Source organism: Coregonus lavaretus (genome assembly GCF_964263955.1).
Source record: "Coregonus lavaretus genome assembly, chromosome: 21".
NCBI classification, from domain to species: Eukaryota; Metazoa; Chordata; class Actinopteri; order Salmoniformes; family Salmonidae; genus Coregonus; species Coregonus lavaretus.
The window spans coordinates 17,263,371-17,291,049 of NC_140008.1; the positions used below are offsets into that span (position 1 = coordinate 17,263,371).

At 44.0% G+C, this 27,679-nt stretch overlaps 1 protein-coding gene across 1 annotated transcript; it reads right to left on the reverse strand.

Annotated features, from left to right (window-relative positions):
* Positions 1–6,924: 6,924 nt before the first annotated feature.
* Positions 6,925–27,594, reverse strand: LOC311149036 (transmembrane protein 59-like). Its single transcript, XM_084186134.1, has 8 exons — positions 27,244–27,594; positions 25,641–25,746; positions 24,825–24,919; positions 22,653–22,805; positions 10,993–11,098; positions 10,371–10,491; positions 10,149–10,266; positions 6,925–8,697 (listed from the first exon to the last, which is right to left on the reverse strand). The coding sequence occupies exons 1-8, from the start codon at positions 27,406–27,408 to the stop codon at positions 8,539–8,541; spliced, it is 1,023 nt and encodes a 340-aa protein (XP_084042260.1). The 5' UTR covers positions 27,409–27,594; the 3' UTR covers positions 6,925–8,538.
* Positions 27,595–27,679: the final 85 nt, after the last annotated feature.

Below are 27,679 nucleotides of genomic sequence, written 5' to 3' on the forward strand. Positions count from 1 at the left end.
GCTCGTCGTCCTCACCTGGGTTTTGACCTGACTGCAGTTTGGCGTCGTAACTGACTTCAGTGGGCAAATGCTCACCTTCGATGGCCACTGGCATGCTGGAGAAGTGTGCTCTTCACGGATGAATCCCGGTTTCAACTGTACAGGGCAGATGGCAGACAGCGTGTATGGTGTCGTGTGGGAGAGTGGTTTGTTGGTGTCAACATTATGAACTGAGTGCCCCATGGTGGCGGTGGGGTTATGGTATGGGCAGGCATAAGCTACGGACAATGAACACAATTGCATCGATTTGAATCCACAGAGATACCGTGATGAAATCCTGAGGCCCATTGTCGTGCCATTCATCCACCGCCATCACCTCATGTCTCAGCATAAAAATGCACGGATCTGTACACAATTCCTGGAAGCTGAAAATATCCAAGTTCTTCCATGGCCTGCATACTCATCACACATGTCACCCATTGAGCATGTTTGGGATGCTCTGGATCGACATGTACAACAGGGTGTTCCAATTCCTGCCAATATCCAGCAACTTTGCACAGCCATTGAAGAGGAGTGGGACAACATTCCACAGGCCACAATCAACAGGCTGATCAACTCTATGCGAAGGAGATGTGTCGCACTGCATGAGGCAAATGGTGGTCACTCCAGATACTGACTGGTTTTCCACACCCCTACTTAAAAAAAAGGTATCTGTGACCAACAGATGCATATCTGTATTCCCAGTCATGTGAAAGTCATAGATTAGGGCCTAATTAATTGATTTCGATTGACTGATTTTACTGTAACTCAGTAAAATTGAAATTGCTGCATATTGCGTTTATATTTTTGTTCAGTGTAGTTACCAATGCTGAGTTTAGACGGAGCCAGACTCCTGAGCATCTCCTCAGTCTCAATCAACACAGAACACTAAAGCATCAGCCAGAACATGATGAACATGTAAAACTACAGAATACCATCGCAATCGACTAAACAACGAACGCTACACAATCTCACAAATGTCACACGACGCATGACCACAGGGCACACACATCACTCCCCTCAATCTCTTTCTTTACTTCCACCCCGCTCTTTCTCTCTCCCTCCTTTCCTTCTCATTATTATGTTGGTTTCCCAAGTCTTGTCCAGTGGTGCTGTGTATGTGTGGTGGTGGGCTATGCTGTTTAATGCACTGCAGGTTGGCTACAGCAGCAGCAGGTTTGGCCAGATAAGATAGCAGCTCTGCCTTCATTCTGCTCTGTGATAGGACAGGAGAGATATGAGACGGGGTGAGAGGAAAGGAGAGAAGAGGAAAGGAGAGAAGAAGAAAGGAGAGTAGAGAGAGGAGAGGAGAGAGAGGAGAGGAGCGAGAGGAGAGAGAGGAGAGAGAGGCGAGAGAGGAGAGGAGAAAGGGGAGAGGAGTAAGAGGAGAGGAGAAGAGAGGAGAGGAGAGTAGTAAGAGAGAGAGGATAAGAGAGGAGAAGAGAGGATAAGAGAGGATGCGAGGAGAGGAGAGGAGAGGAGAAGAGAGGAGGAGAGGAGAGGAGAAGAGAGGAGAGTAGTAAAAGGAGAGAGAGGAGAGGAGAAGAGAGGAGGAGAGGAGAGGAGAAGAGAGGAGAGTAGTAAAAGGAGAGAGAGGAGAGGAGAAGAGAGGAGAGGAGAGGAGAGGAGAGGAGAGGAGAGGAGAGGAGAGGAGAGGAGAGGAGAGGAGAGGAGAGGAGAGGAGAGGAGAGGAGAGGAGAGGAGATGAGAGGAGAGGAGAGGAGAGGAGAGGAGAGGAGAGGAGAGGAGTAAGAGGAGAGAGAGGAGAGAAGATGAGGAGAGAGAGGAGAGGAGAGAAAGGAGAGGGAGAGGAAAGGAAAGGAAAGGAAAGGAGAGAAGAGGAGATGAGATGAGGAGAAAGGAGAGGAGGAGACAGAGGAGATGAGCGAGATGAGAGGAGAGGAGAAAGAGGAGAGAGAGGAGAGGAAAGTAGTAAGAGGTGAGAGAGGAGAGGAGAGTAGTAAAAGGAGAGAGAGGAGAGGAGAGGAGAGAGAGGAGAGATGAGGAGAGAGAGGAGAGAGAAGAGAGATGAGGAGAGAGAGGAGAGGAGAGAAAGGAGAGATGAGGAGAGGAGAGGAGAGGAGAGGAGAGGAGAGGAGAGGAGAGGAGAGGAGAGGAGAGGAGAGGAGAGGAGAGGAGAGGAGAGGAGAGGAGAGGAGAGGAGAGGAGAGGAGAGGAGATGAGATGAGATGAGGAGAGAGAGGAGAAAGGAGAGGAGAGGAGGAGAGAGAGGAGAGGAGATGAGATGAGGAGAGAGAGGAGAGGAGATGAGATGAGGAGAGAGAGGAGAAAGGAGAGGAGAGGAGGAGAGAGAGGAGAGGAGATGAGATGAGGAGAGAGAGGAGAAAGGAGAGGAGGAGAGAGAGGAGATTTGCGAGATGAGAGGAGAGGAGAAAGATGAGAGAGAGGAGAGGAGATGAAATGAGGAGAGGAGAGGAGGGAGAGGAGAGGAGAGAAGATGAGGAGAGGAGAGGAGAGGAGAGTAGTAAGAGGAGAGAAGAGGAAGAGAGAGAGGAGAGGAGATGAGGAGAGAGGAGAGGAGAGAAAGGAGAGGAGAGGAAAGGAAAGGAAAGGAAAGGAAAGGAAAGGAAAGGAGATGAGGAGAGAGAGGAGAAAGGAGAGGAGAGGAGGAGAGAGAGGAGATGAGCGAAATGAGAGGAGAGGAGAGGAGAGGAGAGGAGAGGAGAGGAGAGGAGAGGAGAGGAGAGGAGAGGAGAGGAGAGGAGAGGAGAGGAGAGGAGAGGAGAGGAGAGGAGAGGAGAGGAGAGGAGAGGAGAGGAGAGATGAGGAGAGAGAGGAGAGGAGAGAAAGGAGAGATGAGGAGAGGAGAGGAGAGGAGAGGAGAGGAGAGGAGAGGAGAGGAGAGGAGAGGAGAGGAGAGGAGAGGAGAGGAGAGGAGAGGAGAGGAGAGAGGAGATGAGATGAGGAGAGAGAGGAGAAAGGAGAGGAGAGGAGGAGAGAGAGGAGAGGAGATGAGATGAGGAGAGGAGAGAGAGGAGGGGAGATGAGATGAGGAGAGAGAGGAGAAAGGAGAGGAGAGGAGGAGAGAGAGGAGAGGAGATGAGATGAGGAGAGAGAGGAGAAAGGAGAGGAGGAGAGAGAGGAGATTTGCGAGATGAGAGGAGAGGAGAAAGATGAGAGAGAGGAGAGGAGATGAAATGAGGAGAGGAGAGGAGGGAGAGGAGAGGAGAGGAGAGAAGATGAGGAGAGGAGAGGAGAGGAGAGTAGTAAGAGGAGAGAAGAGGAAGAGAGAGAGGAGAGGAGATGAGGAGAGAGAGGAGAGGAGATGAGGAGAGAGGAGAGGAGAGAAAGGAGAGGAGAGGAAAGGGAAAGGAAAGGAAAGGAAAGGAAAGGAAAGGAAAGGAAAGGAAAGGAAAGGAAAGGAAAGGAGATGAGGAGAGAGAGGAGAAAGGAGAGGAGAGGAGGAGAGAGAGGAGATGAGCGAAATGAGAGGAGAGGAGAGGAGAGGAGAGGAGAGGAGAGGAGAGGAGAGGAGAGGAGAGGAGAGGAGAGGAGAGGAGAGGAGAGGAGAGGAGAGGAGAGGAGAGGAGAGGAGAGGAAAGTAGTAAGAGGAGAGAGAGGAGAGGAGAGTAGTAAGAGGAGAGAGAGGAGAGGAGAGAAGAGAGAAGAGAGATGAGGAGAGAAAGGAGAGGAGAGGAGAGGAGAGGAGAGGAGAGGAGAGGAGAGGAGAGGAGAGGAGAGGAGAGGAGAGGAGAGGAGAGGAGAGGAGAGGAGAGGAGAGGAGAGGAGAGGAGAGGAGAGACAAGATGAGAGGAGAGGAGAGGAGATGAGAGGAGAGGAGAGGAGAGGAGAGGAGAGGAGAGGAGAGGAGAGGAGAGGAGAGGAGAGGAGAGGAGAGGAGAGGAGAGAGAGGAGAGTAGTAAGAGGAGAGGAGAGGAGAGGAGAGGAGAGGAAAGGAGAAAGAGAAGAGAGGAGAAAGAGGAGAGAGCCTGTTGAAGAAGCCTAGTGCCTCCAACCCCTAGGAACTAATGTAAGGAGCAGAGCTCAAACCTGGATCCATGGCTCCCTCTGTGTCTGACTCACAGTATTGCAGACACTAATACCATTTTAGAGCTCATGATTTGTTAAGACACCAGTGCCACCACCAAGTTGGTAGCCTGGCGTGCCAGGCTAGTAGGCTCTGTCATCAGACACACAGCTGTTAGCGAAGACTAACAAGGCAGTGCTCCATGTTAATTGAACCAACATGGATTTGTACAACTTAAACAGCTTTCCACCCACTATTACAAAGACAGGCAGACGTATACTACCGCCTGCTTATGGATGTTGAATTAGGAACTGTGGAGGGCATTATTTCCATGAGGTCACATTTCACAGTTTCAACCGCATGTAAGCCAAGGCTGAAACCCTAAAGTAAAGACCATAAAAATCACAGCTTATCTCTCTATGTCAACAGACCCAGGGAAGCCAGCAGAATGTATTTGCATTAAAGAGCCTATCTCACAATGAAAGAGCACCCAACTACTTTCTTGTGTTGTTGCTCTTCCTCAATGCCTACGCAGAAACCTGGATATGTTTAGCCAGATCAGATACCCTGTGCAGTTTGACGCCCGCAAAAGAGCGTTTACAACGTGAGGCATCAGTGCCTGTGATCTGTGTCCTCCCCTTCAGCAGGCCAACTTATCCAGCATTGTTATCAATTGGAGCCCAGCTGCAGCCCGCCTCATTCATTCCAGCTAGAGTGCGGATGGGTCACGTTATTGGAGTGACGCTGCAATGGGATGCAGGGTTTAGTCTGTAGAGCCCCTGAACATACACTATGGGAGACAATCAGCACATTGAGGCGGCTCTCAGCCCCGGTGTGCCGCTGAATGGGAGACAGGTGGCATTGTTTTCACACCGCGCTGGCTGGCTCATCCCTCCACAGCGAACAGGCTTCTTCTCAAGTTATGAGGGAGAATGTCTTCCCCTCATTATGGACCTTGACAAGGCTGGGGGCCATGTTTGAATATGCACCACAACACATTATTTTCTCACTGTCTAATATTCACATAGCCTGGCTTGCTATTATGCAGATAGACTAGGGTGAGCAAATGGACATCTTGCAAATAGGACATTCATATCTATGAAGTGGAGGAAGCCAGAGGAGTAACATACAAAGACAATATTGGAATAGCCGCAGAAATTAATCAACCTTGGCTCTCTTTTATGGTGATTATGATTGATATGAAATCTCCACTAAGAGCCATAAGTCTAAGATTATAATTTAGTGAAATTCAAAGATATTTATTTATAACATTTAATTGTTCTGCCATAGAAGATTATGAAATCCTACTCCTAGCTTCAGTGGTATAAAACTCCTCTCTAAGGAGCTGTTAAGGTTTCCTCCAGTGCATTTCCTATATGCACACATAAATATGGTATCTTTTCAGTGAAAAAAATGAGGGTTTATCAAATCATTGACACATGGACACACTGAGATGGACACAGCAAATAGGTTTGACATATTTCTAAATGCTTCTCTTTTTCTAAGCCAACTTACACCATCCTGTGGAGCCAGAACAGAGGAGGGCCAAATTCACACCATAAATTGAAACATATAATGCTGTCAAAGCAAAAATAAAAGGCCATCCAAACTTGTCCAGTGGCCAGTAGCTCACATAGGGCACTGTCATTTAGGTGTTGGCTGCATTCTACACCAAATGAATTCAAATATTTGTGGAAAAGTCCAATATTCATAGTAGAATATGAGATGGAGTGCATTTCTAAAGTGAAAATTTGCCCAACATCTACATTCAGTAGGCTAATCAAACCCACAAATCAGGCCCTGACCACAGTAAAAGACAGGTTTGAAATTCTCACAGGAAAATCATAACCTCTCAGATATTACAAGTCAGACAACAAAACATGATGTATGAATATAACCCAGTGGAGATTTAATTACATAATTAGACAGCGTACAGGCAGTATCATCTGAATCAGGAGCCACAAGGCAAGAACAGCTAAACAGACACAATGAAACCAGTAAGGAGCTTTAGCGCCACCATGTGGATAGAAATGCCAATTGCCTCTCGATTTTCCACCCATTCATTCATAACATTTTACATTTTAGTCATTTAGCAGAGGCTCTTATCCAGAGCGACTTACAGTTAGTGAGTGCATACATATTCATAAGTGTATAATGATAATTATGTGGTCCTCTGTAGCTCAGCTGGTAGAGCACAGCGCTTGTAACGCCAAGGTAGTGGGTTCGATCCCCGGGACCACCCATTCACAAAAAAAAAAAAAAAAAAAAAAAAAAAGTATGCAAGCATGACTGTAAGTCGCTTTGGATAAAAGCATCTGCTAAATGGCATATTATATTTATAATAATTTGGAGTTTACTCTGAATTAGCATCCCTGAGAACAAGCTATAAAAAACTCAATAAGTTGACCGTTTACACACACAGCAAAGAGAGTGGGAAAAACATTTCAGACACCCAGCGCTGTGTGTGTCTTTTGTCTGGACAGAAGGGTTTCTAATGAGTTCCAGATGCATTTGGTAGGGCTCCCTCACTCCCTGCAACTGAAATGTCTCTCATGGGAGTGCAGAGACTGAAATAACACACAGACACAGTGACAGTCTGGGGAGATCTTGTACATTAAAAGTTTTGTAGGTTTTTACAACCAAAAAAGAACAATAGTGAATTGACAAATCGAAAATACTAGTCGTGTATGATGTACAAGTATGTGATTATAGTGATATCTTGTTGATATTTAATATCCTTAATGAACAATTTGAATCTATGGAAGAAAGTGGAAAGATAATTCTTACATTAGTATGGTATAAGAACGTCTTAAATCTTCATGGAACTACCAGTACAACGCATTCCATAATATATCATGCATAGATGAGATACATGTACTGTATGTGTACTGACATAAAACCCACAAAGTAATCTCCATTACGTTTAACATGAAAACACTTTATTCATCATGTCATATTTCATTTCATTGAAAACAAATAGATAAGAAGGAACCATTACAGTTTGAAACTCCTATCACTTCCTACATGAAGCTGTAACTTTCACTTGAACCAGGACTGATATTGAATGGCTTATAGATATATCCATCTGGTTTCTTTCCCTAACTTAAATCATGAGATTATTATCATAACATTCTATTCAACATTTAAATAAGAAACACAAAAATCACAAGTCTACATTAGTTTCCTGCTACTGAGATGGGTGGTTTAATGTAATGTGTTGTAGCATACTAGCATGCACTGTGACTAGGCAAAATGAAAAAATAGCTTAACTGGACATCAACATCACTGAGGAGAACTGAAATCTCATTGACTGTGTAACTCGATAACAAAGGTCTATTCTAAAAGCTTTGCATTGCGCATCACATTGGTCATCCCTTCATTATGTGCTCGTATAGAATACAGAACCGTCTACTATTAGAAAGTGCATGAAACATTTCAGAGTTAATAGGCCTAACCCTTGAAGAGATACAGTAATAACAATAATATTAGTCTTAATATTAGTCTCTTTTCAAATCTGGGAAAAAGGGGTACAATGTTTTATTACAGTCATAACAATAGGATAGATTTGGATAGATGAGCATTTACATGGCACTTCAATTACACTATCGAACAGGTACCTTATGTTATTGGTTCTGAATAAATACACAAAGGCATAAATAAATAAATAAATAAATAAATACAGCAAGCACTCATTTGATTTTCCTCAAACACACACACACAGTTAGCTGTGGGTGTCCCAGCCAACATAATTTGAGCACAATTCCTTTGTCTGCCAAATGTCCGAATTCAATGAAATTAGGTGTTTCATCTGATCTGAGAATTCTCTTTCATTCAGGAAAATGAGACCTATAATGTATATTTGCTTCTCACAGTTGACATCAGTCATACTCAAACACATCAAACACAGCATCAAAGGTGAACACTGGTAGCTATTGTCTCCTGCAGCGTTCACAAGATACCTTTCAAAGCATTTTGAACATCTCAATTGCTTTTCTCTCTCTGCAAGTCACCAATTAATTCCAGTATGTAAGAGCATGAGGAAAACAGTTATTCACCTTCAATTTCAATCCCTGTGTGTGTCCTTTCTCTTTTCCCCTTGTACATCAAAAGCTTGAAAAGCTTTCAGCACTCATTCACATGTTCTCCTTGACTCTCTCACAGACAGATCTAAGTAGTTACATTTAATAGTTAAACTGTCCATTAAATAAGCCTTAAGCAATTGCATTGTCAAGTATAAAATGATAGGTACAAGAAGGTGGTGACAACTTGATCTCCAAGCTCTTAGTGTCGTTTAACAATGGACAGTATGAATCTAGCAAATCTGTATTCTGCACAGACAAGCACAACAGGCTAACATCTGATGGGCAGACTCGTTAGAGAAAGATGGGACAAACCTGTTGTGAAGGGATGGTGCCATGCATGTATAAAAAATATTGTGTGTGTGTTGGTGTGTTTCTGTTCTCCCTCTTTTACTGAGGGAGGTTTTATGAAATGGTTACCCCAGAAAGCAGTGATCCACTCCCATTGGTCCCCTAGAGAGATGTCTTGTTGATGTCAACCTTCACTGGCAGTGGTCCCGCCTCCTCGCTCTCCTCTGGTTGGTCGATGGCTACAGCAATCACAGGGGTCAGATGGTAGGGGTTGACCTTCTGGACGTCATCCAGAAACTCCTTGTCTCCGTTGATGCTCAGCTGCAAAAAGGAATCCGTTATTCATTCAAATCGATAGAAATGTTCCCATTGTCTCTAGGAGTAATTCCCTCTCATGCAAACACATGTTAACTAAGATAACACTTGAGTGAGTTAACAATTAAAGATGAGGTCCGGGACCTTAAGCACTAACATATCATACAAATTGCTCTTTTTTTTGCAAGACATAACATATCATACGAAATGGATGATGTAGTACAGGCTGGCCTGCCTCCATCCTCATCAACGGGGCCGACCGTGGAGACGGTCAATAACTTCAAATTCCTCGGTGTACACATCACAGAGAAGCTGAAATGGTCTAACCACATGGACACCGTGGTGACGAAGGCACGATAGCGACTCTACAACCTCAGGATGCTAAAGAAATTAGTCCTGTCCCTGAGGGCCCTCACAGTGTTATATCACAGTGTTCTACAGGAGCACCATTGATAGCATACTGTCGGGCTGCATCACAGCCTGGTATGGCAACTCCATCGCTGCGGACGCAAGGCGCTTCAGAGGGTGATATGTGCAGTCGAACGCAGCATTGGGTGCACACTGCCTGCCCTACAGGACACATACAACACCAGGTGTCGCAGGAAGGCCAAGAAGATCATCAGGGACCCCAGCCATCCAAGCCATGCCCTGTTCTCCACGCTTCAATCACTCAGACGCGGGCAGGAAAGGAGCATCATGGCAAAACCCTCAGACCATCAGGCTGCAGAATAGCCACCACTAGTCAGCTACCTACTCCCCCCTCCCCCTGCTACTCCACTTATGGACCCCATTCCCCCTATGGACATTTCCCCCCCAAACCCACTCAACAGTCACTTACCTTACCTGCTGCTCCCCCTAGGGACATTTTCCCTGCACCCCCCAACTGACTTTTATTCTGCCCCCACCCCAATGACATTCATCACTGTTACAGTTGTTAATATGTATATTATTTTGTATAATAATTTGTATAGTTTTCATTTCACTTGGTCCCCAAACCCCCTCAATGGTCATGCTGCTCCCCCTATGTTTAACCCCCACACCCCCTCAACAGTCTTTACTCTGCCTCCACCCCAATGGACATTTATTTATTCATCACTGCTACAGTTATGATGTATGTAGTGCTATTTCTTTAGTTTCATTATTTTATTTGACTTAGTCCTGCATGTTGGAGCTCGGAGCCCAAGATTTTCACTGTACCCTGCAATCACACCTGCAACCCTGTACATGTGACTATTAAACACTCAATCTGAATATGAATCAATTGTGCAGAATTTTCGGGGACCCGTTTTGGCTCATGAGCACTACTTTCAAAACTACAAAAGCTCTGGAGCATCACTTTAATCTAACAAAGTGAGAATGAAGTACTGTAACATTGACAGTTAGCTGTTTTTAATCTAAAAGACAGAGATTGCCAATTATGACTCACATTCCTGTTGCTGTTCTGGTGCTGTGTTTACCTGTGTTTTGATGTGCTGTTCTGGTGCAGTGACAAGGCTGGCACAGCTCAGCCACAACATCACCATGATGGACAGGAAGAGACAGGCAGCCAGGATCCAACGAGGCAGCCCAGAGCGCCTGAGAGAAAGGGGAGGGTTAGGTGATGATACAGGTAATACAACTCAGAGGGCCCAAATGGGTTGATTTGGGCAGATGACTGTTCTTGTACAATATCTCTTCACCTTGACATGCATCCCAGGAAGTCATGCTCAGCGGTTGGGTCTTCCGTATGTTGCTGGACTGCTGGGTGCTTGCCCTTGCCTCCTGCCTTGGCTGCTCCCTTCTCCCCATGTCCTTTCACACCTACACAGAGGTGAACACTAATGAGCAATTGAACTTGAGAGGAAGTGTAATCTAATTTCACCCCTCTGGAGATCAATAAAGCATAATCAATTCAATGTAATCCTCCTTTAATGCATTGTATACTATTTACAGATAATTTGAACACCGCAAATTGACCACAAGAAGCACAAACGGATATAGTATTTGACAAAAACGTATTCATTTCAAACCTTGATTACATTGGGATATGATCACATATGTCTCTCTATTATGTGTGGGAATACTTGAGAACAGATCTCCAAAATTAAAATCACTTGGAGCTGATTTCCTGGTGTTTTGACAGTCTTTTATGTCCAACAATGAAGTGTTTTGTTTTTGCAAATAAAACAAATAAATTCACCCGCGGGCCAAATTCGGCCCGCAGGCCGCCAGTTGGGGAACCCTGTCCTACAGGTCTTATGATGTTTTGTACATTATGGGTCTCAGTGTGTGACAGAGCTGCATGCCACCATGGGGTCTCACCATGGGGTCTCTGTGTGTGGGAGTGGATCTGTGGCCAGGGCTTGTCTGCCACATTGGAGCGGGGAGCCTGCATCTCCGGCAGAGTGTACTCGATCTCCGGCTGGCTCTGGGAGGAACAACAAACAAAGTCAATTCAGGAACTAGTAATTACCTGCAGCAATTTCACTGAGAAAGTGACAGAAAATGATCTGTTTAACACAGTGAGGTTAAACCATAATGAAGGCTGGACTAAGAATACTCAATGAACAGCTAAACACGACAGAGAGAAATAGACATAACTGCAGACTTAGGTATAGAGAATACTGCCAAATTAACTCAAACAAAAAGAGGACTCGCTCATTATAGGAGAACATTGTATTTTCACATAACGTGTTCTGTTGCAAAAGCCAGGCACTGTATACCTCAGCCATCTGTAAAATGAAGACAGATGGACATCCAAAGTACCAAACAGTACAAAAATGTAATCACCTATTCACACCTTATAATGGCAGTTCAGGTGTAGATTCTATAGAGCAGATATTATGGATTCATTAAAGGACACCCTTGTTGCCCATTGCGGAGTCTGTCCGGCTGGCTGCTCAAGAGCACCACCATCCACCCTCTCTGAGGGGAGTGAAAAGGCCACTTGACTGGAGAAAGTGTCTGAAAAGAGGCCTTAAAAACAGTGTGTCCTACAGTACGTGAGCAAACGTGCATCACTTCTGTGAAGACAGACTTAATCCCTGTGTGTATACACAAACAAACACACAAGCTGGTGGGCAGGTGCGCGCACACACACACACACACAGAGACACAGCTCTGTCAGCAGAGGCATTATTGTGCCTTTCATTATGGAGACTGTGTTTCTGGCTTACCCTGGAGAACTCATTAAAATAGGATTTCGGTTACCCTCTACTGAACCTTTCCCAACAACAAGACGGAGGCAGCATCAGCGCTCAGTGCTCTCAGCAGCAGGAGGACTGCAAGCGGATCGATGTTGTTTTCTTCTAAACGGACGAAAAAGGTGTTTAGCTCGTCCAGGAGCGAAGCGTCTGTGTCTGGCTTTCCCTTTAGAATCCGTGATTGTCTGGAATCCCTGCCTAGGTCAGCATCTCGGAGTCGCCTCTTCACTGTTGACGTTGAGATTGGTGTTTTGCGGATACTATTTAATGAAGCTGCCAGTTGAGGACCTGTGAGGCGTCTGTTTCTCAAACTTGACACTCTAATGTATATGTCCTCTTGCTCAGTTGTGCACTGGGGCCTCCCATTCCTCTTTCTATTCTGGTTAGAGCCAGTTGGCGCTGTTCTGTGAAGGGAGTAGTACACAGCGTTGTACGAGATCTTGAGTTTCTTGGCAATTTCTCGCATGGAATAGCCTTCATTTCTCAGAACAAGAACAGACTGACGAGTTTCAGAAGAAAGTTCTTTGTTTCTGGCCATTTTGATCCTGTAATCGAACCCACAATTGCTGATGCTCCAGATACTCAACTAGTCTCAAGAAGGCCAGTTTTCAACTCTGCTAACATAATTGCAAAAGGGTTTTCTAATGATCAATTAGCCTTTTAAAATGATAAACTTGGATTAGCAAACACAACGTGCCATTGGAACACAGGACTGATGGTTGCTGATAATGGGCCTCTGTACGCCTATGTACAGTGGGGGAAGGTAGCTTAGTGGGTAAGAGCGTTGTGCCAGTAACCGAAAGGTCGCTGGTTCTAATCCCCGAGCCGACTAGGTGAAAAATCTGTCGATGTGCCCTTAAGCAAGGCACTTAACCCTAATTGCTCATGTAAGTCGCTCTGGATAAGAGCGTCTGCTAAATGACTAAAATGTAAATGTAAATGTAAAATGAAAAAAGTATTTAGTCAGCCACCAATTGTGCAAGTTCTCCCACTTAAAAAGATGAGAGAGGCCTGTAATTTTCATCATAGGTACACGTCAACTATGACAGACAAATTGAGAAGAAAAAAATCCAGAAAATCACATTGTAGGATTTTTAATGAATTTATTTGCAAATTATGGTGGAAAATAAGTATTTGGTCACCTACAAACAAGCACGATTTCTGGCTCTCACAGACCTGTAACTTCTTCTTTAAGAGGCTCCTCTGTCCTCCACTCGTTACCTGTATTAATGGCACCTGTTTGAACTTGTTATCAGTATAAAAGACACCTGTCCACAACCTCAAACAGTCACACTCCAAACTCCACTATGGCCAAGACCAAAGAGCTGTCAAAGGACACCAGAAACAAAATTGTAGACCTGCACCAGGCTGGGAAGACTGAATCTGCAATAGGTAAGCAGCTTGGTTTGAAGAAATCAACTGTGGGAGCAATTATTAGGAAATGGAAGACATACAAGATCACTGATAATCTCCCTCGATCTGGGGCTCCACGCAAGATCTCACCCCGTGGGGTCAAAATGATCACAAGAACGGTGAGCAAAAATCCCAGAACCACACGGGGGGACCTAGTAAATGGCCGGCAGAGAGCTGGGACCAAAGTAACAAAGCCTACCATGAGTAACACACTACGCCGCCAGGGACTCAAATCCTGCAGTGCCAGACGTGTCCCCCTGCTTAAGCCAGTACATGTCCAGGCCCGTCTGAAGTTTGCTAGAGTGCATTTGGATGATCCAGAAGAGGATTGGGAGAATGTCATATGGTCAGATGAAACCAAAATATAACTTTTTTGTAAAAACTCAACTCGTCGTGTTTGGAGGACAAAGAATGCTGAGTTGCATCCAAAGAACACCATACCTACTGTGAAGCATGGGGGTGGAAACATCATGCTTTGGGGCTGTTTCTCTGCAAAGGGACCAGGACGACTGATCCGTGTAAAGGAAAGAATGAATGGGGCCATGTATCGTGAGATTTTGAGTGAAAACCTCCTTCCATCAGCAAGGGCATTGAAGATGAAACGTGGCTGGGTCTTTCAGCATGACAATGATCCCAAACACACCGCTCAGGCAACGAAGGAGTTGCTTCGTAAGAAGCATTTCAAGGTCCTGGAGTGGCCTAGCCAGTCTCCAGATCTCAACCCCATAGAAAATCTTTGGAGGGAGTTGAAAGTCCGTGTTGCCCAGCGACAGCCCCAAAACATCACTGCTCTAGAGGAGATCTGCATGGAGGAATGGGCCAAAATACCAGCAACAGTGTGTGAAAACCTTGTGAAGACTTACAGAAAACGTTTGACCTGTGTCATTGCCAACAAAGGGTATATAACAAAGTATTGAGAAACTTTTGTTATTGACCAAATACTTATTTTCCACCATAATTTGCAAATAAATTCATTAAAAATCCTACAATGTGATTTTCTGGAGAAAAAAAATCTCATTTTGTCTGTCATAGTTGACGTGTACCTATGATGAAAATTACAGGCCTCTCTCATCTTTTTAAGTGGGAGAACATGCACAATTGGTGGCTGACTAAATACTTTTTTGTAGATATTCCATTAAAAATCAGCCGTTTCCAGCTACAATAGCCATTTACAACTTTAACAATGTCTACACTGTATTTCTGATCAATTTGATGTTATTTTAATGGACAAAAAAATTGCTTTTCTTTCGAAAACAAGGACATTTCTAAGTGACCCCAAACTTTTGAACGGTAGTGTACGTCTCGTGTCTGAGCCGTTGAATGGTGACTCCACTTTGTCCCTGTACTGTGGTTCTGCCTCTTTGATTGCCGTACAGAGGTCGTAGCTGGTCTGCACTTCCATGTTCCCAGTCACCTTGCCATGGTTAAATGCGGTGATTCGCAATTTCAGTTTTGCACGAATGCTGCCATCTATCCACGGTTTTTGGTTTTGATAAATTCTAATCGCCACAGTGGGAACAACATCCTCTATGCAATTCCTGATAAACCCAGTTACGAGTCAGTGTATAGATGGGCTAGCTGACAACGTCACAAAAACGTTGCGCACTTTCAATTGGGCAAAAGTCAGTGAGTTGTTGTGATTCTGGATGCCAGATAGCTAGCAACAATGACAAGAAACTGCCATGTGGTGAATCGTAAGTTACTTGTTTCAGCTAGTTTCATCTTGTTTTGAGGTGTTTTGACTGATTTCATGTCAATGCTAATATGGCAAAAAATTCGCTCGCTCGCTAACCAACAACTGTAACTATGTATTTGAGACAACAAGTACTCATTGTACAAATGTCTTTATGTTTTCAATAAACATTGGAGACGAAATAGATACTTAACAAAAATAGAAACACACCATGCAACAATTCCAAAGATTTTACTGAGTTAAAGTTCATGTAAGGAAAGCAGTCAATTGAAATAAATACATTAGGCCCTAATCTATGGATTTCACATGACTGGGAATACAGATATGCATCTGTTAGACACCTTTAAAAAAGGTAGGGGCGTGGATCAGAAAACCAGTCAGTGTGACCACCATTTGCGTCATGCAGCGCAACACATCTCCTTCGCATTGATTGTGGCCTGTGGAATGTTGACCCACTCCTCTACAATGGCTGTGCGAAGTTGCTGGATATTGGCGGGAATTGAAACACGCTGTCATACACATCCATCCAGAGCATCCCAAACATGCTCAATTGGTGACATGTCTGGTGAGTATGCAGGCCATGGAAGAACTGGGACATTTTCAGCATCCAGGAATTGTGTACAGATCCTTGCGACATGGGGCTTTGCATTATCATGCTGAAACATGAGGTGATGGCGGCAGATGAATGGCACGACAATGGGCCTCAGGATCTTGTCACGGTATTTCTGTGCATTAGAATTGCCATCGATGCCTGCCCATACCATAATCCCACTGCCACCATGGGGCACTATGTTCACACCGTTCACATCAGCAAACCGCTCGCCCCACATGACGCCATACGCCATCTGCCTGGTACAGTTGAAACAAGGATTCATCCGTGAAGAGGACACTTTTCCAGCGTGCCAGTAGCCATCGAAGGTGAGCATTTGCCCACTAAAGTCAGTTACGACGCCTAACTGCAGTCAGGTCAAGACCCTGGTGTGGACGACGAGCATGCAGATGAGCTTCCCTGAGACAGTGTCTGACAGTTTGTGCAGAAATTCTTCGGTTGTGCAAATGCACAGTTTCATCAGCTGTCAGGGTGGCTGGTCTCAGATGATCCCGCAGGTGAAGAAGCCAGATGTGGAGGTCCTAGGCTGGCGTGGTTACACGTGGCCTGCGGTTGTGAGGCCGGTAGGACGTACTGCCAAATTCTTTAAAAACAACGTTGATGGTGGCTTATGGTAAAGAAATTAACATTTGATTCTCTGGCAACAGCTTTGGTGGACGTTCCTGCAGTCAGCATGCCAATTGCACACGCCCTCAAAACTTGAGACATCTGTAGCATTGTGTTGTGTGATAAAACTGCACATTTTAGAGCAGCCTTTTGTCCCCAGCATAAGGTGCACCTGTGTAATGATCATGCTGTTTAATCAGCTTCTTGATATGCCACAACTGTCAGGTGGATGGATTATCTTGGCAAAGGAGAAATGCTCACTAACAGGGAAGTAAACACATTTATGCATAAAATTTGAGCGAAATAAGCTTTTTGTGCGTATGGAAACGTTCTGGGATCTTCTATTTAAGTTCATGAAACATGGTACCAACACTTTACATGTTGCGTTTATATTTTTGTTCAGTGTAGTTTACATGTTGTCAACAATCTAAGCCAACGGCGTCTGTTTTGCCCCATAGTTGCACACGCGTCGGTTTTGTTGCTAAACAACCAACCTGTCTCCGTCGATACTATTCTCAGAGACGACCCGGAACATTTCCCAGTCAGCATGATGAAAACAATCTTTGAAGCATAGATTCCGATTGGTCAGACCAACGTTGAACAGTCCTTACCACAGGAGCTTCCTGTTTAAGTTTCTGCCTATAGGTGGGGAGGAGCAGAATGGAGGCGTGATCTGTTTTGCCGAAGGAAAGGCGGGGGAGGGCAATGATCCAGTAAGGCTGCCAGCCCAGAAGGCATCCCAAGCCACGTCCTCAGAGCATGTGCAGACCAGCTGGCTGAAGTGTTTACGGACATATTCAATCTCTCCATATCCCAGTCTGTTGTCCCCACTTGCTTAAAGATGTTCACCATTGTTCCTGTACCCAAGAAAGTGAAGGTAACAGAACTAAATGACTATCGCCTCGTAGCATTCACTTCTGTCATCATGAAGTGCTTTGAGAGGCTAGTGAAGGACTATATCATCTCCACCTTACCCGACACCCTAGACCCACTACAATTCGCATATCGCTCCAACAGATCCGCGGACGACGCAGTCACCATTGCACTGCACACTGCCCTATGTAAGAATGCTGTTCATCGACTACAGCTCAGCCTTCAGTCTGAACCCCTCCCTGTGCAACTGGGTCCTGGACTTCCTGACGGGCTGACCCCAAGTGGTGAAGGTAGGTAACAACACCTCCACCTCGCTGATCCTCAACACGGGGGCCCCACAGGGGTGCGTGCTGCTCAGCTCCCTCCTATACTACCTGTTCACCCATGACTGCGTGGCCATGCACATCTCCAACTCAATCATCAAGTTTGCTGACCAGACTGGTCACAAGAAAGAGCAGTCGATTTCGAACATTTGAAAAGGTTCTGAGGACGTCAATATATGGCTTCTTCATAACCTCTCCCTCAATGTCAATAAAACGAAGGAGCTAATCGTGGACTACAGGAGACAGCAGAGAGAGCACGCCCCCATCCACATCGATGGGGCCGCAGTGGAGACGGTCAAAAGCTCCCAAGTTCCTAGGTGTGCACATCACTGACAACCTGAAATGGTCCCTTCAGACAGACAGCGTGGTGAAGAAGGCGCAACAGCTCCTCTTCAACCTCAGGAGGCTGAAGAAATTTGGCTTGGCCCCTAAAACCCTCACAAACTTCTGCAGATGCACCACTGCTACTGTCTGGCCCCGAGACAGCTTCTACCCCCAAGCCATAAGACTACTAAATAGCCAGACTGCTATAAATAGTCAATTAATGGTACCAGAATTAGAGTAAGTCAGTGCAGCTATCTTGCACTGACCCTACACACACTCACTCACTAAAGCAGGGCTATCCAACCCTGTTTCTGGAGAGCTACCCTCCTGTAGGTTTTCGCTCCAACCTCAGCTGTAACTAACCTGATTCAACTTATCAACCAGCTAATTATTAGAATCAGGTGTGCTAGATTAGGGTTGTAGCGAAAATTTACAGGATGGTAGCTCTCCAGGAACAGGGTTGGAGAGCCCTGCACTAGACTATATATACACACCATATACGCACACTCACTCACACACACTACATTTACACTCCCACACAAAACCCACACACATTCACATACACTACATACCCACACCCACACACATAACACACACACCGACACAACACATCCACATTACACACACACACACACTTTTACACTCATCATTTGCTGCTGCTACTCTCTTCTTTATGTTACTCTTATTATTATCTATCCTGATGCCTAGTCACTGTACCCTGCCTTCATGTACATACACTGTATCTACCACAGGAGGTTGGTGACACCTTCATTGGGGAGAACGGGCTTGTGGTAATGACTGGAGCGGAATAGGGGGAATGGTATCAAATACATCAAACACGTGGTTTCCAGGTGTTTGATGCCATTCCATTTGCTCTGTTCCAGCCATTATTATGAGCCGTTCTCCCCTCAGCAGCCTCCTGTGATATCTACCTCAAATACCTTGTACCTCTGCACATTGATCTGGAACTGGTCCTCCTGGTATATAGCTCCATTATTGTGTATTTTATTTTATTCCATTATTGTGTTACTATTATTATTTTTAAACTCTGCATCGTAGGGAAGGGCTCATAAGCAAGCATTTCACTGTAAGGTCTACACAAGTTGTATTTGGCGCATGTGACAAATAAGATTTGATTTGATTTGATTTGATTTAATTTGACACTGCCTGCCCTCCAGGACATCTACAGCACTCGGTGTCACAGGAAGGCCAAGAAGATCATCAAGGACCTCAGCCACCCGAGCCACGGCCTGTTCACCCCGCTACCATCTAGAAGGTGGAGACAGTACAGGTGCATCAAAGCTGGGACCGAGAGACTGAGAACCAGCTTCTATCTCCAGGCCATCAGCCTGTTAAACAGTCACCACTAGCCAGCCTCCACCCAGTACCCTGCCCTGAACAGTTCTAGCCGGCTACCACCCGGTACTCTACCCGGCACCTTAGAGACTGCTGCCCTATGTACATAGAGTCATTGAACACTTGTCACTTTAATAATGTTTACATACTGTTTCACCCACTTTATATGAATATACTGTATTCTAGTCATGGCTCTTCCTATATAACATATTTTGTATTTTTCTGGATTATTTGTGTATTGTTGTTTTTATTGCTAGTTATTACAGCACTGTTGGAGCTAGAAACACAAGCATTTGCTGCACCTGCGATAACATCTGCAAATATGTGTACGCGACCAATAAACTTAGATTTTATTTTATTTGTATTGGAGTTAAGAGGAGACTCTTTTCTGCTGAGTGATTCTGACATTTCAGCTGATCAATAGGAATACCCTTTAAGAAGTTGTGTAATGTCTCACTGTAGCACCAAAACAAATAAGCAAAGTATCTGATCAGCCTCTCCTCTCTTCATAGATGGCAAATAGATCAGATTTAATGACATAAGTCAATAGTTATGAAAACTGAAAAGAAAACTTACCAATCAGCGTTTGAATAGTCTACAGGTTAATGAACTTGAGTTCATAAGAGTCAAAACAAATCTCAAACAAAAAAGAAAAAATGAAACAAGTAGAAAAGTTATTTAACTGAGATGACATACAGTGAGTATGTCATCCCTTTTGCCCTCAGAACAGCCTCAATTCGTCGGTGCATGGACTCTACAAGGTGTCGAAAGCGTTCCACAGGGATGGATGCTGGCCCATATTGACTCCAATGCTTCCCACAGTTGTGTCAAGTTAACTGGATGTCCTTTGCGTGGTGGACCATTCTTGATATTACGGGAAACTGTTGAGTGTGAAAAACCCAGCAGCGTTGCAGTTCTTGACGCAAACTGGTGTGCTTGGCACCTACTACCATACCCTGTTCAAAGGCACTTAAATAACCTACTACCATACCTTGTTCAAAGGCACTTAAATAACCTACTACCATACCCTGTTCAAAGGCACTTAAATAACCTACTACCATACCCTGTTCAAAGGCACTTAAATAACCTACTACCATACCCTGTTCAAAGGCACTTAAATAACCTACTACCATAACCTGTTCAAAGGCACTTAAATAACCTACTACCATACCCTGTTCAAAGGCACTTTCCATGTTTTCTTTCATCTGTTGTCTTGCCCATTCACCCTCTGAATGGCACACATACACAATCCATGTCTCAATGGTCTCAAGACTTAAAAATCCTTCTTTAACCTGTCTGCTCACCTCCATCTACACTGATTGAAGTGGATTTAACAAGTGACATCAATAAGGGATCATAGCTTTCACCTGGTCAGTCTATGTCATGAAAAGAGCAGGTGTTCCTAATGTTTTGTACACTCAGTGTACACTCAGACAATAAGGCTTGGTCTTACAAAAGGTCATAGATATTCACTATTGTTATTTTCAAAGTCATTTCACAACCAGTTTTATCGATAGCAATGCTTTTACTGAAAGCATTGAATCCAGATGTAACATTGGGGGGAAAGGCAACAGGAAGAGTAGAGTGAACATCTAAGGATGTTAGTAGTTATTGGCTGCCGACTGGGGAGATCTTTCCATTAGTAAGCGTAGGCCTTCCTCCTGATTTACATCTGTCATGCATTATGGCACAGAATGCCAAAGGTGCTCTGGCTATAGAGACACAGAGAGCAACAGGGAAGAGGGATCATTTTCCAAATTAACAATCTCCCTTCCCTTATTTGGTATTTTGGGGTTATTTGGGGTCACTTTCTTCTTAAGAAGGGGGATTTCATAGATTTACATATCTCCCTGTTTCCTTCAAGGGGGGACCATGCATCGTGTGCATGTTGGACACGGAAAGAATTTAAACAAGACTCCAACCCCATTTCCAAACAAGCGCTCTCCCCCAATCAGTGATGAGAGGGGCCTGTCGGCTGTGTTTACTCCCTCTCAGCCCAGAGGAAACCGCTTGATTTTCTCTGATTACCTTGGAGGAGCACTCCTGAAACACTGGGAGGCTGGGATGGCATGAATAAGCGTGATTAAGAAGGAGGCTGCCAATTAACCACGTCAAATGTGGGCAGGAGAGGGATGGATGTTCCCATAGCTGGAGCTCAGCCCACTCTGAGAGACAGCTAAAGGGAGCTGAGGAAGGGAGAATCTGCCGCTTGCGGGACTGAGACTCAGACCGCCTCCCTCAGACACAGGTGGCTTGCCTGGAGCAATCAGAGAAGCTGCTCTTATCACAGTTGCATCCAAATACACAAACTTTTTGGAAATATGAGTGGGTATCCCACATTGATATAGAACCCAGATTGTCTTTGTGTGCTATGTTAGCCCTTTGAGCTAAATCCTAAAAGTAATGGACCAGGTATCAATCTCCAGACATTTGTGTGACTCAATACCACATTAGCCCTGTATGCTAAAGACTTGATAACTCTTGGAAATAGAGTCTTAGTTATTTTGAGCTTAGTTTTGGGTATCACCCTAGCAAAATACACCTACATTTGCTGCTTACTGAAGTAAAAGTCTTATTTTTTCAAATGACTGATTAACTGAAGTAATTAACTGAAATAATTCCACTGTGAAGTAATTCAAATAGAAATCCCTTGGCCCAAATAAACATGTTATACTGAACACTGCATGAAGACCAAGCGCCATTCATTCCACAAGGTGGCTCTCTCACTAACTCTTGCAAAGTCAGAGGAACTTGATAATCAATTTGTTTTGGTCCGATTCACTTCAGCTCCAGTAGTGCACTGTGTTGCCTTGAATGGCCCTCTTTGAGAACTTACTAAAACTGCTACATAACGTGGATAAACTGCTACCACAGTGGGTCTCAACTTTTTCCTGTTCGTTTTGTATCACACCTAAGGCTACGAGTCACCATGATCCTCCTAGTGAGTCCATACACCCTGGCTTCCTACCCAACCCTCTGCTCTATAGAACCCACTCACTCTGAACATCTGCAGTAGTGATTAGTATTGCAGCGGTGGCTTGGCTTCTCTTTCAGCTGTCCCTCAGCCTTAGTGTTTTTCTGTTTCTTTCCCCCAGTCAATCTGTCAAGAGGGTGGCAGCCAGCCAGATGCCCACTAAACACAGGCCTCCTAGCCAGATCAGAGCCTGTGGAGCCTGCTCTTGCCTCTGCTTGCATGTCACTGCCATAAACCACACGCATCCATCCATCACCCCTAAGGCTAAAGAAAAACAATCGCATGAAGACTGTTTTTTTCGTCATTTCATGTCGTCTCACCACATCTCTTTCTATGACTGGATTAACAGATCTCTGTTGTCCTTCTATATAGATTCAGCCAGCCTGTCTTGACTTAGCCGTCACCGATAAAGTAAATATGTACAGTACTGATCCCACACCCTTTCCCCCTTATGTTTGAGGCAAGTTGACCTTTGTAGCCCCCAAGGTTTGGGTTACAGCTGTACCCTGGAGTGAAAGACACTCCCAAAACGAATCACAGCACCCCTAAGAGTCACTGAGTCCTGTGTAACTTGAGTCCTGTCTGCGGCACCCTGACAGTGTCTCACCTGGAAGATGAGCACCTTGCCGTCGTCACCCTGCAGGTAGAAGGTCCAAGTAGAGGAGATGAAGCTCTGTGCAGAGCTGACGATGTCGTTACACCAGCTGGACACGGTGTCTATGACGGAGGGGGGCATGGGACGGTGGGCCATGGCCTTCAGCTGCGGGTAATAAAAGGTGGAACTGTTGAGTTTAGGTGCATTTATTTAATAAGGCAAAGTCATGTGAGGAGAGAGTGTGAAGGTGTATGGGGGGCAAGGGGGATTGTGTAAGAATGGACGTGAAAGAGAGAGACAGTGTGAATAGCAACGCAAATGCCTCGCTGTTTGAGGGGTGCAAAATCCACTTGTCAGTTAAATCTCGCTAGATTGATTACTTTCATTTTATTCCTGCGACTTTCATACTCTTGCTTGTGCCTGTTGTTTTTTCCCGTTAACCTTACGACCGTGTAAGTGTTTGTAATGACCTATCAAACACACCACGGTAATGGCTGAAATGGGCTCAATGGAATATATTGTCTTTCCGTTGAATCTATAAGAACGCTAAAGCGTCATCTGGGATTTAACGCACCATCTCAACACTTACATTAAAAGAAAGAGAAGATAACTTTATTTTGATGGGTGTTCATCTTTTGTGTAATTTAAAAAAGTTTTAATTTAATACAGTTGAAATGTTTTTACAAATTAGATGCGCTGAAATAAAAACCAATTTCAGAAAATGAACACTTGGATTATAGTGATATTATGTCTGATCTTGCAAACAATGTAATGTATGTTTAGATATGTGTAAACTAGAGCCAAGCGTGTTGATTTTTAATCCAAGGGTATCCTGCTATTGACACATTTGTTAAATTATGCAAGAGAAAGTGACAACGACAGTAATTAATGAGGCAGTGTAGAGAGCGCAGGTGAGTGCAGGTAGCGTAGACAGAGCAAGTGTTTGGTTTATTCATATATGCAATACATTATTTGTCCGTGCCAGTAAAATGTTTTATGTGCTATAATTCAGTCAATATCTGTTGGATTATAAAAATTTGAACTGTTGCATTTAGAATTGTTTTTAAGGCCAGGCACCACAGGCTGAAATGACATTTTTGCATCTACCTATCAATTTTGAGATGTGTTGGTATTTTGGTCCATTATTAATATTAGTATTTTCAAAAAGTAAACATAAAAATGTCAATCTTGATGAAAATGTATATTTTCTTTAGTTTATCATACTACCGTCATCAAAATATTTATTAATTTTAACCACTTTAAAATGGACATACATCAATAATTTCAAAGCTCACCTCATTGATTTACACATATTTTAAAGCTCATTTCATAGAGAATGTTACAAACTGGACTACATTTAGTAACTTACTTTGAAGAGATGGTGATTGACAGGGGCAGCAGGTAGCTTAGTGGTTAAGAGCGTTGTGCCAGTAACCGAAAGGTCGCTGGTTCTAATCCCCTTGAGCAAGGCACTTAACCCTAATTGCTCCTGTAAGTCGCTCTGGATAAGAGCGTCTGCTAAATGACTTAAATGTAATTGGGTCTAAATAGGCATTTGGTAGTCTAAATTCAGTGTACTTGTCTTTAACTGCCATTTCCCGAAAGTCAGACTCTTCCCGCACACCAACTAATTTCTCTCAGCTTCAGAAGCATCTCCATTCACCACATTGTGTGTGGTTATCCTTAGATATATTCTCCAGACTTGCCCAGAGGGAATATGCTGTCAATGTTTTATTCTAGATAACATTTTATTTGGAAAAATGTCTTTAGTATTTTACAAAGTATTCATCCACAATCTGCTCTGGAGTGTTAACAAAATGAAACAAAAATATTTAGGCTGACTTCATCCAGTGTCCATAAAAATGAATTTGTGTGGTATGCAAATAGGCACATACAATATTTAATGAGACATCGCCTAATTTGCATATTTTAATACAATATTTCAGAAACATTTTAATATAGAAAAGTATATTATTTGTGTCTACATTCAACTGGTAAAAGCTGATTGTGATATGATTAAGTTTTTAAAAAATCCCTATTAGTGTGTGGTGCCTGGCCTTAAAACCTTATAACAATTTTGATGACTGTTGCTAGTGTGAATGTATGAGGATGTATGAGGGTGTATGAGGGTGTGTGTGTGTGTGTGTTTGTCCTGCTGAATGCCTATGGAGTGACCGTGCTCACCTTCCTCCTCTTGATCTCAGGTTCAGAGGGCTGGCTGGCACAGCCGGTGCTGCATGACTCCTGCTCCAGCAGCTTGCTGTACGCTTCCTGGCAGGCTACAGAGAGAGAAAGGGGGAGAGAGATAGAGAGAGAGAGGGAGAGAGAGATGGGAGGGCAGAGGAGAGAAAGAAGGACAGAGAGATAGAGAGATAGGGTGGAGAAAAGACACAGCATCTGTCATTGCATCCCTATTCACCCCCCCCCCCCCCCCCCCCCCCCCTACAGTCATCCATATGAGAACATTTGGGAGCAGATCACAGGATTTTCAATAAGCAAGCACAGCTTCAGTTGAGCCACACACACACACACACATTACTTTTGAACTTTTACTGTTGAAAGCGATATCCCAAGTATAACTACAGTAAATTACACACACTAAAGGGTAAAAAAATAAAATAATACAACTGCAAACTTCAAGGAGTAGAGCATTCAAGGAATTGGTCTGATGGTCAAATGTGATGTCAGCAGCCTCCCCCCTTGGTTGAGGAACATTAGAGGAGCAATAGAGAACAAAAGAGGAAAGCCCCCCTTTACTTGTGCCATGTCCCGTGTAGCTCAGTTGGTAGAGCATGGCACTTGCAATGCCAGGGTTGTGGGTTCAATTCCCACAGGGGGCCAGTATGAAAATGTATGCACTCACTAACTGTAAATCGCTCTGGATAAGAGCGTCTGCTAAATGACTAAAATGTAAAGTGGATCATAGGTAGGACCTCTGCTCTTGGTGATAGGCTGCCCTGGCTTCATTGAGACCCCACCCTGTGAGTCTGGCGACCTTACCTCCTTGACACTCATCCCTGCTGGTGTTGAAGCCAGCATTTCCATTCACAAACTGACAGATGGAGTAAAGACGGCAACCACGGTGACAGGCATTCAGAATGGAGTCCTTCAGGAGAAAAATAGAAACATAGAAGCTGAATATGCTATGAGCACAGAAATATATATATTGTCCATGACAATGTACTTTAAGCAAGTTTATAATTTGATAGAGGGAATTCAATTGGAATTATTATTATTTTTGAATAGATATGTCAAATGAGTTGGAGCCATGGAATGTTGTGATGAGTGAAGAATTACAATCACGTGGTCACAGTTTTCTCCAAGCCTAGTTCTACTACAGAAGAACTAAACAGCGCCCCCAAGCGACTGACACATGAACGTGATAGACAAAGAGATCCCCCTGTCTGACGATCAACGGTTTACACTTTACAGGCATATTTACAGTGTCATGCGTGTAATCGTTTCGATTAACTGCGTTATTCCATGTTCATTGTGTGTAATGTGGTTATCCCACTGGCTATAAGGTGAATGCACCAATTTGTAAGTCGCTCTGGATAAGAGCGTCTGCTAAATGACGTAAATGTAAATGTACTCCACAGTGGCAATTATAGTCCCATCATGAATAAAATAAACCCTCAACATCTGTTCAAGCACTATTGGTCACTAAGGTGTTTATCTGTTCCAATAGTATGCGCACATCAAAGGCATACATTAGGGCCTATAGGCTGGTGCAGTGTTCTGAAAACAGGTGATTCCGCATAGTTCATGGTGATCCATTTTGTTGCTCTGCTCCGCCCTGCATGTTGTCTGAACCACACCTGAGCAGAGCCGAGGCGATGAGTAGGTGGGAAAATAATAGCCTAGCCGAGAGATAGACACTAATCCATTACTAATAGGCTACAATTATTTTTCAAATTGTACATAATTTAAGATGATTTAAACATGGATATTGTAATCATTGAGCTATTATTTACATATCCTGCATATTGCCGTTCATGGGACAAATAAATATTTCTGCGCACAATGAGGCAACCAGGAAACCATGCAAGTGGCAATAGACTGACTCTATTGGAGAATAGGCTACCATCTTGGTCCGGTGCCCTCACAACAATTTTATGACTTAATTTAATATGAACATCCAGGCATTATCTAATGAATAGACATGTGTGTAAATAAATCCTAATGAAGTAGGTAGAGTAGCCAGGCTATATGGATAGTGGAGGACCAGAGCTGTGAGAATGCGTCATAGAACGATAATTTCGGCCTAATTGTCCAAGATCATTTCCACTCAGTTCTTGAAATTAAGATAGGTAGCGTTGCCTACTGATGTTGCGATTTAGGATAAGCATGACAAATAGTAAAATGATGGGCCTTCGTTACGCATTGGCCATGCTACATTTACAAGAGATTGCCAGCGTTTAAAGATTAAAGGGACGTCTATCGATATTCGATATAACGTATTCAATTTGTAAGCACTTATTATGGCAGCTATTCAAGCACGTAAATATACTTTTCTGTCACATTTATATCTAGCCTAATATATTCTTATTTTCTGCTATTCATGAATGATGTATATAGCGTATAGTTTCCAAGTATCACTTACTTTAGCTGGGCTTTTGTTTTTGATGGTAATCTGGCATTGCTTTTTGCAGTAATTGATGTCGCCTAGTTGGTTGTCAAATAGATCAGAAGACGCAGCTGCCAGCCCCGCCAGAAGCAGCGAGACGACAGCGGAGACACCGCACACCCTGCCGCCGAACTGAAGCATTTCAAAGCCGGATTTGATCACCACCGTCTGGACGAACACTGGCGCTTTTAGTGGACTCTGAGCTTCTCGGATGGATGATGCTTCAACCCGATTTCAATCTGCTTCGGTAATCTTGTGCTATGATTTTGTGGTGTCGTCACTCCAAAAACCATCACACTCACGCTGCTGCGCGCACCGTCTTTGTGCGCTCTGCACTCAACAGTGCAAATTCACTGCATTGCATAGGCCCACTGCTAGCATTCATACATTGTATGATGGAATGTCTATATCA

Coding starts and splice junctions, on each gene's coding strand:
- LOC311149036 (XM_084186134.1), bottom strand. CDS start 27,408: ATGCTTCAGTTCGGCGGCAGGGTGTGCGGTGTCTCCGCTGTCGTCTCG. Junction 25,747..27,243: donor AAAACAAAAGCCCAGCTAAA/GTAAGTGATACT, acceptor TTTCTCCTGAAG/GACTCCATTCTGAATGCCTG. Junction 10,492..10,992: donor CCACACACAGAGACCCCATG/GTGAGACCCCAT, acceptor ACCTCTGTGTAG/GTGTGAAAGGACATGGGGAG.